General features: G+C 40.7%; 1 protein-coding gene across 1 annotated transcript; it reads left to right on the top strand.

Moving 5' to 3' along the window:
• The first annotated feature begins 2774 nt into the window (after window positions 1-2774).
• On the top strand, window positions 2775-12358 carry si:ch211-202p1.5 (uncharacterized protein LOC103909337 homolog). The gene is made up of 4 exons (XM_046290914.1): window positions 2775-2942; window positions 6724-6883; window positions 11193-11321; window positions 11430-12358. The coding sequence occupies exons 1-4, from the start codon at window positions 2882-2884 to the stop codon at window positions 11524-11526; spliced, it is 447 nt and encodes a 148-aa protein (XP_046146870.1). The 5' UTR covers window positions 2775-2881; the 3' UTR covers window positions 11527-12358.
• Window positions 12359-13958: the final 1600 nt, after the last annotated feature.

Below are 13958 nucleotides of genomic sequence, written 5' to 3'. Positions count from 1 at the left end.
AAAATATGTAGAATTTCAGGAAATTAGCTTTAAAAAGTAAAATGTTTCATTTAAGGGTTGTGCCAGGCAGCAATGAAATTCAAATACCAAATCTCACTCCAACCTTTCTTCAAAAGTTGGCAGCCCTGAGACAAATAATAGTGTAAAAACAGGTGAACTGGTTCTGCTCCTTTTCTCCATTTTCTTGTGTTTTGTGGTGGAAAACTGAGCTAGTCGAGCGTAAAACATCAACCCTGTCACCCATAGATAGACAGGCTAGAAACGTTTTAACAATGTAAAACTGCATTCAATTACCACTCCATTTTGCACACAACAAGAAGCTTTCAGTCCTGCTGTCACAAGGGGATTTATAACTGGTTTAAGATGAAGTTGTCAACCCTGGTACTTTATTTGGCACTTACTAGGTACTTATTATAGGATACATTTTTTTAACCTCTTGAGATATGAAAACATGTTTTTAATTAAGTTGAACATGTGCTTTTTATGACAGAATATTACAATTAGGTGCAATAAAACGTTTTCCCCCTCACGAAGTTACACTACTCAAAAGACACATAATTGGTGGAACGGCCCTGTGGTTGTGTGACTGACTGATTGTGACTGCCCTGGAGTGATTGAATGTGTAGACAGTCTAATTATGGTTGGAGGTCAATGGAGTAATTGTTCCTCGGGAAATTTGAGAATGTCCTCCTAAGCCCAAAGCTGCCATTTACTAAATCACCCAATAATAATTTATCACAGGTGTTTGTCATGATCTGAGTGAAATGGAGGGAGTCATCAAGCTACTCTAATTGCAAGGAGTTGATCATCCACAAAATCTTCAAGAGATGATCCAGTTTTTTCTTGACTTAGTGAGTTTAAACACAACACATCCTCCTCCACTTGAAGTTAACGTTCTATTAGACATTTTAATAGACGGCATTTGGGATTTTATAGATTTGATCGAAAACATTCAACAAAGAAGGAGAGAAAGACAAAAACATCTTCCCAAAAATCTGTCTTGTATAAAACAATTCCTGAAATGATGAGAAATGACGGTGAAGTCCCCTGAGCCAGTAGATACTGTAGATGTCACAACACCAAGGGATCACACCTATGAGTCACAACATAAAACTGTCCCTTACCCATACCTTAAAAATAAATTAAACGTTTCTGTCTGCCTCTCCTTTGATCAAAACATAACAGTAATCGAAGCCCTTTACTTAAGTTTTAGGGTAAATGTATTTTTGACATTCTGCATGCACTGTTGAGATATCCCTGCAGAGCTAACCCTGGGAGCCTAAGTGAGTGAGTGGCCATATGTACTGACAGTCGATGAAATACCGTTCATTAAATCCCTTCCGCAGCCTTTGGGGAAGAAAAGTTGGGCTGAAATGTCTCGGAAGTGTTTTTGCTCCCTCCCCCCTTTCATCCACTCCCACCTCATTTCACCTCAAGTATCTAATTGCTGTAACCAGGGGCACACTGAGCAAAGATGTTGTTTTGTGTTTCGCCAAGCCTTTAATTATCTCTCATGAATGTAAAGCTAAGCCTAATCTCAACTAATGAGAAGTCTAAAACTCTGCTAAATGGGAGTGAGGGTGGGAAGAAATAGCCCCTGTGGTGTGACTCAGAGTACATCAGTATACACCTACTGTGATCATGTTACAGGCCCCATTGAAGAGTGCTCAAGGAAACTTTCACGCAGAGGGTCTCTAAGGATTAGGTTACTCACCAGGGTCATCTTCACAGTTTCTATAGATCACACACAACCCCCAACAATGATATTAGGCTTTGATAGGATCAAAATGTGATGTATAAAAAACAAAACAATCTAACAAAACAAAGAGCACAGGTTAAAGTGTGGTACTCTCAACTATTTTGAAGGCAGCAAAACTTTACCCAATACCCCGGCTTAGAGCAATTATCAACATGTCTGAAACACAGATGTGTCAATTGAGATGTTTCAATTGACTCTTTGTTTTAATTAAAATGTTGGGTTACCACAAAGGGCTTCCCTTGGTTTGGCTAAAAGACATGGTGCTAGACAGCTTCCCTGTATGAAGTTGAGGGGTTTCCTCCCAAATACGTCCCCCCCTAGCTCTATGGACTTTGTTCTTTAGACCTTTCTATGCCCAACATAGCCTCCAAATCCACTGCCTGCTGGGAGTCTGACAACCCATTATTCCCCAGTTACCTTCCCACTGAAACATCTGCATCCCTAGTTATCTAGTTCTGAACTCATGGCAGGGCTCTAATCTAGCCCCACCTGGCTTGGACTGTGACAACATCTTCAGCACACCTTTTGGTCAGTGGGAGAACACTTTACAGGACCAGAACTCTCTTCTCACAAGGTAGCTCTTTCCTGCTGTATGTTATCCGTAACTGGCAGGCCTGTAGCACATGGCAGATGTACAACACACACACACACACACACACACACACACACACACACACACACACACACACACACACACACACACACACACACACACACACACACACACACACACACACACACACACACACACACACACACACACACACACACACACACACACACACACACACACACACACACACACACACACACACACACACACACGTCAGCCTGTTGTACATGTGTGGGACTATGTGGGGGTAGCCCTGGGAGAGAAGAGGCATCAGTAGTGACAGAGACAGGGTCTGGGAAGGAGGAGGGAGGGTGTGGTGGTGCTTGAGGTGTCTGAGGTACTGCTGCTTAAGACCAGACCAGAGCCTGGGACTGACTCCAGAGCTTCTCTGAGCTCCACTTCTTACTGATCCCTGCTTCTGGATCTATCTGCCTGTTGTGTGTCTCAAGGAGAAATTGTCATTATCTTTTTTTGAATTTGGAACTGTTTGTACTCATTGGAACAGAATAATGGATCTCACCACTTTTTACTTCCTGACCACAACTTTGGTTTTGATACTGGAGCATGAAGGTAAAGACTTTCTCCTGATATTACAGATGTTTACATTATTATTGAGCGCTTTTGGTTTCAATTGGAATAAAGTGTATTTTACTATCATGTGGGGTGTAATTGTTGCACCTAAGCTGTGGTTTAATAGAGACAACATGTAGTAGGTATGTGAGCCCTCGTGTTGGCCATGCCTGTGAACAGATGCCTGTCTGCTTTTACAGTCTGCTTTTATCTGTTGTTCAAAAGCTGGTTCAATTGGATTTATTTTGTCTACTGGGAACTGTACAGCCTGTTTTAAATGATTTTGACAACTGTTGCCCACAAGAGTTACAATATTCTGTATGAGTTTGCATAAGCATAACTAACCTCTGATATGATCTTTGCTGCTGATGCAATGTTGTGAACTGATATCATTTTTTTGTGCTTATGTCGAATGAGGACAGTGTTATGTAGTACACGTTTCAAAACAAAGGGGAAAATTCCATCTGAACTCAAACGATAAAACATACCTGTACTGTACAACTTTGGATGATATCATATATGTACAGGTAAAGGGAAATGGATAGGAGAAATGTGCAGATACTGACCACCAAAAAGTTCTTACCCATGCTTGAGACTGATTGACCACAGGATTTATGTGCGAGCTAATCTGAACCACAGTGTTCTGATTCAATATCCAACCGGGCACTTCAACTACCAGGGACACCTAAATACCATATATTCATCAGAGGGAAAAGTCCCAAAGCACCTACAGACTCCGTGATCGAAGAAGGAGAAAACTGAAAGTCTTATGTTAGGACACAAACAAAAGTAAAAAGGTAACTATCTGGAGATAAGTCCTCTCTACAGATACTGTACCTTGAGATACAGCAGGTCAGATCTCTAGATCAGACGATAGAATGCAACAGGTGTTCCCAGTGGGGGTTTTTGTTATATCATGCAGCACTTTTGAGGAATTTGAACAACGCCTTTAGCATATTCAAAAGAATATACTGCTCTTTTGGTCTGAATATTTCTACATGATGTGCCGCTGTCCATGTGTGCTGCACATTCCCTTAGGAATCACAGAACAGAAGTTAGTTCTATACCCGGGCTCTCCAGGCAACCCCCCCCCCCCCCCCCACACTCCCGTAGAATGCTTTAGCCGGAGGAAACAGGGATTCAGCTGTGGTGGTGGACTAACATTCCACAGCACCTCCATGATCTGAACCAGGAAAGACATTCACCATAAATGTCGATCCAAGTCACATGGATAGACATCTTGTAGATAATATGTCAAAGTCAAGACTTTATGAAGGGGGGGGGGAGTCCTCTCTCATTTTATTAGATGAGTCGGGGAATCCAGGAGCATTGGTTAACATGGATCCTTATTATTAGATAGATACTTCTAAAAACGATTTCCTGTGTCATGGTTGACTAGGCGCTGTTCAAGTACACTCTTTGGTTTATTGTTTCTTATACATGATAATAATAGATTAACATTGGTTAGTTCAGCAATCTCTGGAATCCATACACCCTGTTATACACAGCACCACTGTTGCTTGTGCCACCCAAAAAGAAGACCATGTGTATATACAGGATTACCAGGGATAGAATCTGTGGTAGGTTATCCTGTTATATCCAGAACTAATCTTGTAAAAGCACAGGGCCAGGGTCTCTGACAATATTGCCTCAAAAATTCTGCCAGAGATGTTTTTTGGACTAAATGGAATGGATTAAATAGTAATCTCATGGATGTATTTGGCAATCAACTCCTGAACCTCTAAAGCAGTGAACGCTCACTTCTCCAAACAGGTCGCTAAATTAAATTTTGCTTGGCAATCACATGGCATCTCAGGAGGCACGCAAGGCTTGTAAGCGTAACATTTCCATGCTAAGTGCCAATACAATACAATCCATGGGCCGGGCGTCTGTTCGACGCCGAGGAGTCTAAAGTAACAAATCCACTATAAAAAAAACAGTTTCCTGATCAGGAGATGATTTACCTCAGCTATTTAGGCCAATCAAATCTAATTTACGTAAATCCCTGAACACGTGTAGGATCAGACTCTCTATTATGGGATTTTCAATGAGGCTTGTTTATGAAGAGCTGAGAGCACCGTTTGGGTGTACAAGGGAAATCTGTTTTCATTCAAGTGATAAAAAGCCAGAGGCAGGCCCAGCTATTGGAAGCTACGCTCGTGGCTTGCACCAGCAGACTCCTGAATGCACTAGAGGAACTTGTGCAGGGTACAATGTGGTTCGCCACTGAATCATTGGGGTGAACCCAAATCCACATGGCATTTGGGATTCTCCACCACTTTAGTTTTATAACACATTTATTGAACTATAGTCCTTTACAGGGTGTAACAGTTTGATACAATTGACATAAGAAAATGCAAAGCTGTGAGAAATATATTAGGGTTAGATGTGGAAAAAATAATAGCTAGACAGTGTCACATAGCTAGACAGTAGCTCTATCAGGGTAGACAGTAGCTCTATCAGGGTAGACAGTGCCACTATCCGGGTAGACAGTAGCTCTATCGGGGTAGACAGTAGCTCTATCAGGGTAGACAGTGCCACTATCAGGGGAGAATGTGCTTCTATCAGGGTAGACAGTGGCTCTATCAGTGTAGACAGTACCACTATCAGGGTAGACAGTACCACTATCAGTGTAGACAGTACCACTATCAGGGTAGACAGTACCACTATCAGTGTAGACAGTACCACTATCAGTGTAGACAGTACCACTATCAGGGTAGACAGTCGCAGTATCAGAAGAAAAAAAATCCCCTGTATCTATTAGAGCGCACATAGAGAGTGGCAACCTAATCTAGACTTCACCTGGGCTATCAGAGAGTACTACTGTGTCTGACTGACATCAAATTAATAACCAGTGATAATCAGTATCTTTCGGAGGGCTGGATGAACGCTATCGAATGAATTAATTAATGAATGTGTCATTTTTTGGTGTCAAATCACAAGTTGGCAACCCATAAATTCACACACAAACAAACATTACAATAATTCACGGTGATAATTAGCTTTCCGGTGTTTTCTGCAGTGCGCATCCCATAAAGAAAAATAATAAAAAATACAAATAAAAATGTATGTTACAAGTGCAGCCCAGTGGCAGTGAGACAGGTTATAGACAGTGAGATGGGCTATAGACAGTGAGATGGGTTATAGACAGTGAGATGGGCTATAGACAGCGAGATGGGCTATAGACAGCGAGATGGGCTATAGACAGCGAGATGGGTTATAGACAGTGAGATGGGCTATAGACAGTGAGATGGGTTATAGACAGTGAGATGGGCTATAGACAGTGAGATGGGCTATAGACAGTGAGATGGGCTATAGACAGTGAGATGGGTTATAGACAGCGAGATGGGCTATAGACAGTGAGATGGGCTATAGACAGTGAGATGGGCTATAGACAGCGAGATGGGCTATAGACAGTGAGATGGGCTATAGACAGCGAGATGGGCTATAGACAGCGAGATGGGCTATAGACAGTGAGATGGGCTATAGACAACGAGATGGGCTATAGACAGTGTGATGGGCTATAGACAGACAATAAGTGTATTGTTCTATAGACTGTTGGCCCTTTTGAGAAGCGTACAGTAAGATGGGGCTGATGTGTCGAGATTAGAACAGCATTAGCAGTGCCAAATGATCTACAGTGCATACTTCAGAAACGAATGAAAATGGAGTGACTGCAATCTCCCAGTTCTGTACCGTCTGTCCTTGTAAAAGTTTCCTCAGCTTATAGTATTCTTTTTTATATAATGCTTTATTCATGGGGTTGTTCCTTCTCTCCTAGCATACTCAGACTCCACTGGGCCTGGTCCAGAGGAGGGCCCCGTGATGCAGCTCATCTACAGACCCCTACGGCGGGAGAAGCGTTGTTCCTGTGAGAACCTGAATGATAAAGAATGTGTGTACTTCTGCCACATTGGCATCGTCTGGGTCAACACTCCTAGGTGAGTTCATCAAGAACAACATCTCACAGCACAACTCACCCTCTCATAAACAAAACGTAGGTAGAAAGATATCTACGACAGAGATATCTGTGTTGTGAAAACAGAGAGGTTTGTCTGTACTTTGTTTAGTTGGACATATTGCAAAGGTGGAGATAGATAACATTTGAATGATCATTTCTCACGCTGTGTCATATTTGCATATTGAGCCATATTGTAGAGTATATTTTAGAAATAAGGCTCGTGGGGGCTAAAGGCTGTAGTTAAGCACGACGCAACGAGGAGTGGCTGGATACAGCCTTTAGCTGTGGTATATTGACCATAATCATAAACCCCCGAGGTACCTTATTGCTATTATAAACTTGGTTGCCAAAATAATTAGAGCAGTAAAAATAAATGGTGATTGGCTGACAGCCAATTGGCTGACAGCCATGGTATATCAGACCGTATACCATGGCTGTCAGCCAATCAACATTTATTTTTACTGCTTTAATTATTTTGGCAGCCAGTTTATAATTGCAAATTAAGCCATGATATGGGATGGCAGGTAGCCTTGTAGTTAGAGTGTTGGGCCAGTACCGAAAGGTTGCTGGATCGAATCCCTGAGCTGACAATGTAAAAATCTGTAGTTCTGCCCCTGAACAAGGCAGTTAAGCCACTGTTCCCCGGTAAGCCGTCATTGTAAATAAGAATTTGTTCTAAACTGACTTGCCTAGTTAAATAAAGGTTACATTTAAAAAATGTTGTGACAGTGTTCTGAGAAACCACAGGTTTTTTGTGTGTGATTTATTATCACATCAGAGTGTAATGAGCTGGATGATTTGTGGTGCTTTGTAAAACTCAAAACCACAGTGTCAAGGATTTAATTTAAAAAAAGAGACAGTTACTGTCTATCATCAACTCAGACTTTCTCTCTCAACTCTTTCCTGCTGAAGCTTCTTGTTTAACACGAGTAAAGGTGAATGCCAGTGAACTTCAACATTACAGTCGACTCACAATAAGTTGGATCTGAACATACAGTACTTCCTGATCCAAATATCCCACATCCAATTAGTTTGAGGAGCGGTTAGGGCATTTGCCCTCTCTTCTGAATTCCTTGTTTCCTCATGTGTTCTAAAAGTCCCAGGTTTCTATAAGTTTTCCAATATCCTTTCCAATGGTCAGCCTAAAACCAGCTACTAAAGACCAAGACCTATACAATGTAGGTACTGTGCTATGTTTAAACATGGAATCACAGTAGTAGTATGCAATTATGTGATCATTGGTAATACCACATTTTCTCCTACCAAACACACTTAAACATAAGAATGGAAATCAGTAGTTAGGAACTGATATTACATGTCACATGAATGTTCACAAATGATCATTCATTTCCAAACTGAGCATATAATTTTCTGAGACTCTCGCATGGTTTCTACTCAATTCTGTTCACTCAAGCTATCTACTTTCAACTCAAGAAACTAAGACAGTTCACAGTTTATAAAGAGAAGAGACAGGCTTTCACCATCCAAATATACTGAGGTTAAACTACAACAGAGAGAAAGAGACAAAGGGGGGAATGAAAGGGTCACCTTTCAACATCTGCCAAAAGCACCTTATGGAATGCAGATGTTTTGGCTGCTCAGACAGACAGGTAGACAGACAGTCAGACAGTCAGACAGACAGGCAGGCAGACAGATGGGTGCATGTGTGTGCGTGTGTGTGTGTGTGCATGTGTGTGACGGTGTGTGGAGAACACAGGGAGGAGGTGACCCTGTTTGATGGGGTTGCTTTGAGTCGTGCATGGCATCTGGAATCAGTTCACTGTGTGGTCTTGTTAACATGTCCCAGGCTGCAAGGTGGGACATCATGGCGGGCAGGCAGACTGGCTCTGGTTGGCTTCAGGATCAGGTTAATATCCAGAGCAATGAAGCAGCAGCTTTAGGATATATAAATGTGTTATGGAGGACTGGCGTCCTCTCTGTGTCCTATAAGACAGGTTTAATACATTATACCCTCGAGACTCACTAGACACCCGTGTTTGCCCAGCTTTTCAGGGCCATGCAGCTTTATTTACATGATCTGCCTCATTGGTTCTATAAAAGCATTTTGTGGGTGCCAATAGAGATATAATATAGGATATTGAGCAATTAAGAGCCCCTTAGCCCACAATTTCTGTGTCCCCGCGGAAATCTAATTAACATACAAAAAAAATTCCTACCAAAATCTGTCTGTTTTATGACCACTCTGTTGAAAGTTGAAGACTCTCAAGAACATGATGGCTTCTGTCTGTAGCATCCAAATGGTTTGGGCTATAAGGTCCTGGTACTAGTTAAAAAAGTGAATGGAAGTACAGTTGAAGTCCAAAGTTTACATACACCTTAACCAAATACATTTAACCTCAGTTTTTCACAATTCCTGACTTTCAATCCAAGTAAAGTAAAATATTCCCTGTTTTATGTCAGTTAGGATCACCACTTTATTTTAATAATGTGAAATGTCAGAATAATAGTAGAGAGAATTACTTATTTCAGCTTTCATTTCTTTCTTCACATTCCCAGTGGGTCAGAAGTTTACGTACACTAAATTAGTATTTGGTAGCATTGCCTTTAAATTGTTTAACTTGGGTCAAACATTTTGGGTAGCCTTCCACAAGCTTCCCACAAAAAGTTGGGTGAATTGTGGTCCATTCCTCCTGACAGAGCTGGTGTAACTGAGTCAGGTTTATAGGCCTCTTTGCTCGTACACACTTTTTCAGTTCTTTCCACAAATTATCTATAGGATTGTGGTCAGGGCTTTGTGATGGCCACTACAATACCTTGACTTTGTTGTCCTTAAGGCATTTTTTCCACAACTTTGGAAGTATGCTTGGGGTCATTGTCCATTTGGAAGACCCATTTGAGACCAAGCTTTAACTTGAGATGTTGCTTCAATATATCCACATAATTTTCCTCCCTCATTGATGCCTTCTATTTTGAGAAGGGCACCAGTCCACCCTGCAGCAAAGCACCTCCACAATATGATGCTGCCACCCTGTGCTTCACAGTTGGGATGGTGTTCTTCGGCTTGCAAGCCTTCCCCCTTTTTCATCCAAACACAACGATGGTCATTATGGCCAAACAGTTCTATTTTTGTTTCATCAGACCAGAGGACCTTTCTCCAAAAAGTACAATCTTTGTCCCCATGTGCAGTTGCAAACCATAGTCTGGCTTTTTAATGGCGGTTTTGGAGCAGTGGTTCTTCCTTGCTGAGCGGCCTTTCAGGTTATGTCGATATAGGACTTGTTTTACTGTGGATATAGATACTTTGCGCTGGTTTCCTCCAGCATCTTCACAAGGTCCTTTGCTGTTGTTCTGGGATTGATCACTTTTCACAACAAAGTACGTTCATCTCTCGGAGACAGAACATGTCTCCTTCCTGAGCGGTATGACGGCTGCGTGGTCCCATGGAGTTTATACTTGCGTACTATTGTTTGTACAGATGAACCAGACTGTGGAGGTCTACAATTTGTTTTCTGAGGTCTCGGTTGATTTTTTCCCCCCATGATGTCAAGCAAAGAGGCACTGGGTTTGAATGTAGGCCTTGAAATACATCCACAGGTACACCTCCAATTGACTCAAATGATGTCAATTAGCCTATCAGTAGCTTCTAAAGCGATGACATAATTTTCTGGAATTTTCCAAGCTGTTCAAAGGCACAGTTAACTTAGTGTATGTAAACTTCTGACCCACTGGAATTGTGATACAGTGAATTATAAGTGAAATAATCTGACAGTAAATAATTGTTGTAAAAAGTACTTGTGTCATGCACAAAGTAGATGTCCTAACCGACTTGCCAAAACTGTAGTTTGTTAACAAGAAATTTGTGGAGTGGTTAAAAAATGAGTTTTAATGACTCCAACCTAAGTGTATGTAAACTTCCGATTTCAACTGTATATATGGAGATAGTTTAGTACCTAAAATAAAGGGATAAATATATGTAAATAAAACCAAAATTGTTTCCTAATCTTATATCTCTCAGATACAGGACAGACACTTCAGAACAAACTTCCTTTAGGTTTTTGGCGGGACCATCTGTTGTTCCATGTTGTGATTCTGTAATTCAATGCATTTCTATTGGCTAATAACAGTTATGCCAAATTCAATGTGTCATCCAATAATTGTTTTATATAATTCTTTTGATACCTTAAGGGGTCTTAAAACACAACATCAAATAGCCCCCCCCCCTGAGTTCCCTTTGTAAGTTGAAAAAGACATACTTAAAATTCAAAACTGTTGTGTTTATCAGTGCATGTACATAGTGATCTCATCATTCCCTTAACCTCTTTCTCCAGTCAGGTAGTGCCATATGGAGTGGGCTCCTTCCCTGTTCGACTGAGGAGAGAGGTGGGACGGTGCGTCTGCCTGAAGAGAAAGGACTTTGAGTGTCTTTACTTCTGCTCTGCCTTGCGTACACTCAAAGAGTAAGTGTTCTTGAATCACACTTTAAATGTGTTAATATCATTTGCTCTCCCATATCAAATATCGAGAGGAAAAGAGTTAACACTGTCATGATTTCTTTGTTTTTATAGAGGTCAACATTATTTGGTCAAGAGGACATTTGCGACAAAGTTGAAGAAGAGATATAAGGCTGAGATGTCAAATAAAAGCATCCAACAAAACACTTAACGCAAGAAACCTGAAAGAAGAGAATGGACACTAGTTTCATGTCATCTGATTGGTCTCTTTTACAATATGACGCAAAAGGACATTGTACAGTGGTGGGGCACTTCTGAAACGTATTTATGAAATGTTGTAACTTCTGCAGTCTTTTTGTGATTGTGACTCATTCTCAAATGTTTTAATGCTGTACATAAATATTTTTTACTTTACAACATACAGTACATACGTCATTTTCAAATCAAATGAAGTTATATAGTTACAGTAATGCATAAATGAGCAGTATTTAAGTAAAAAATCTCTTGTATCTCTGTCAATGTTGTTTCTGCGTGTTACACTGTTTTGGCCTCGACATCCTTTTGCTGTCATGGAGTTAGAATGTGAAAGACATGCTAGCAATGGAAAGCAATGCAGTTCACGGGTCTTAAAAGTGAGTTACAGTATGTGTCAAACTAGACAGGGAATCATCTGTGTGATCTAGGACAGGTGGGTCATAACGCATCATATATCCAAAAGGTATTCAAGTAGAGTTTGCATGTCCTGGCAGTGGTATTCAACGGCGGGGTTGCCAAAATAGTCCCCGCTGAAAACGTTTGAATACCAGTGTTACAATTCAAATTGCATTGCTACCAAGACATGGATTCCAGACTAGGGCTGGTATTCAAACAAACCTGCAAGGCTACCAGACCGCTGAAGAAAAACTCATTCCATACAGTATTACTATCTCTACAGGATACAAAGCTAGTCTGTATTGACATAGTATCTGATAACTAGCTATGCAGGTTTGTTTGAGCACCAGTATTGTTTAAAAGATGATCAAATGACTATTTATTTTGTTTGTGAGATGATTTTATAGCTAATACATTCAAATCTAAACAACATCCTTGTCACAGTGTGGTTTTCTTACAATAGTCCCTTGTTTGTTACAGTGATCTTTCATCAACCCCTTGAGTCTAGATCTGCCTGTGAAATATTCCGTATAGGCACAGACTAAGAAATGTGTGTGGTATGTACAGTACATTATGTATCACTTACAATGAAGGAACATTCATTGGCCGAACGCCCGAGGCTGTCCCGCATTTATGGATCAAAAGGATAGCGGCTGTCAGCCAATCATCATACCTCTTCTCTTCTCTGGTCACCTTGCGGTCAGGTCAAGCGTTGCTCTGGGGATCAGTGTCCTCTCTGTGCTCCCTGCGGAGCGTCGTTCTGCCAGCATGAAGAAGCCCACAGGACCGCTGGATTGAACATGATTACAGCCTCAACCCTATCTAATCTTCTCCCACAAAGCTGTTCTCACCACTCAGAGGAAAATAACTCAGTTCTCGCTGCATGACTTGTGGCTTTCTGTTGCTGCAATTTCCTTGACTATGCTCTATTATTGTTAACAGGGTTGTTTGCAAGGTTTTCCTTTAGATTACTGTGGCACATCCAACCATCCCATGGGGAAAATCTAAATGGACCAATTCTACACACACAACACAATATCATTTCAACTTGATATAGTAAAGCTGAAGCCTTTCAATTTTTTCTGAACGCACCATGATAATTAGTTTTCTTTTGAACAATTTAGTGAAAAAAATAGATATTGCAAGTAGAAAAATCCCATTTAAAGCCATCAGTTGGCAAATAAATCTAACAAATACAGACGTGGAAACAAATGTCTCTTAGGGGGTATAGGGGTTATATCAGCTTTAATAATGCAGGCAGATTGTAGATTCCATCAATGTAATTGTCTGCATCATTTCCAATCACCCATAAAAAATGTTGTACATACAAACAGCAACGGTCAAAAGTTTACCTGCTCATTCAAGGGTTTTTCATTTAACACAAATATTTTCTACATTGTAGAATAATAGTGAAGACATGAAAATTATGAAATAACACATATGGAATCCTATAGTAACCCAAACAAATATATTTTATATTTGAGACTATACAAAGTAGATACCCTTGGCCTTGATGACAGCAACTCTTGGCATTCTCTCAACCTGATTCACGAGGTAGTCACCTGGAATGCATTTCAATTAACATGTGTGCCTTCTTAAAAGTTAATTTGTGGAATTTCTTTCCTTCTTAATGCATATGATCCAGCCAGTTGTGTTGTGACAAGGTAGAGGGGGTATACAGAAGATTTGGTAAAATACCAAGTCCATATTATGGCAAGAACAGCTCAAATAAACAAAGAGAAATGACAGTCTATCATTACTTTAAGACATGAAGATCAGTCAATATGGAACATTTCAAGAACGCTTTAAGTTTCTTCAAGTGCAGTCGCAAAAACCATCAAGCGCTATGATGAAACTGGCTCTCATGAGGACCGCCACAGGAAAGGAAGACCTAGAGATACATCTGCTGCAGAGGATACTTTCATTAGAGTTACCAGCCTCAGAAATTGCAGTCCAAATAAATGCTTCACAGAGTTCAAGTAACAGACACAT

The sequence above is a fragment of the Oncorhynchus gorbuscha genome, linkage group LG12, assembly GCF_021184085.1.
Source record: "Oncorhynchus gorbuscha isolate QuinsamMale2020 ecotype Even-year linkage group LG12, OgorEven_v1.0, whole genome shotgun sequence".
In the NCBI taxonomy this organism is placed as follows: domain Eukaryota; kingdom Metazoa; phylum Chordata; class Actinopteri; order Salmoniformes; family Salmonidae; genus Oncorhynchus; species Oncorhynchus gorbuscha.
The sequence above is the reverse complement of the archived record's forward strand: the minus strand, read 5'-3'. Positions and strand labels throughout refer to the sequence as shown.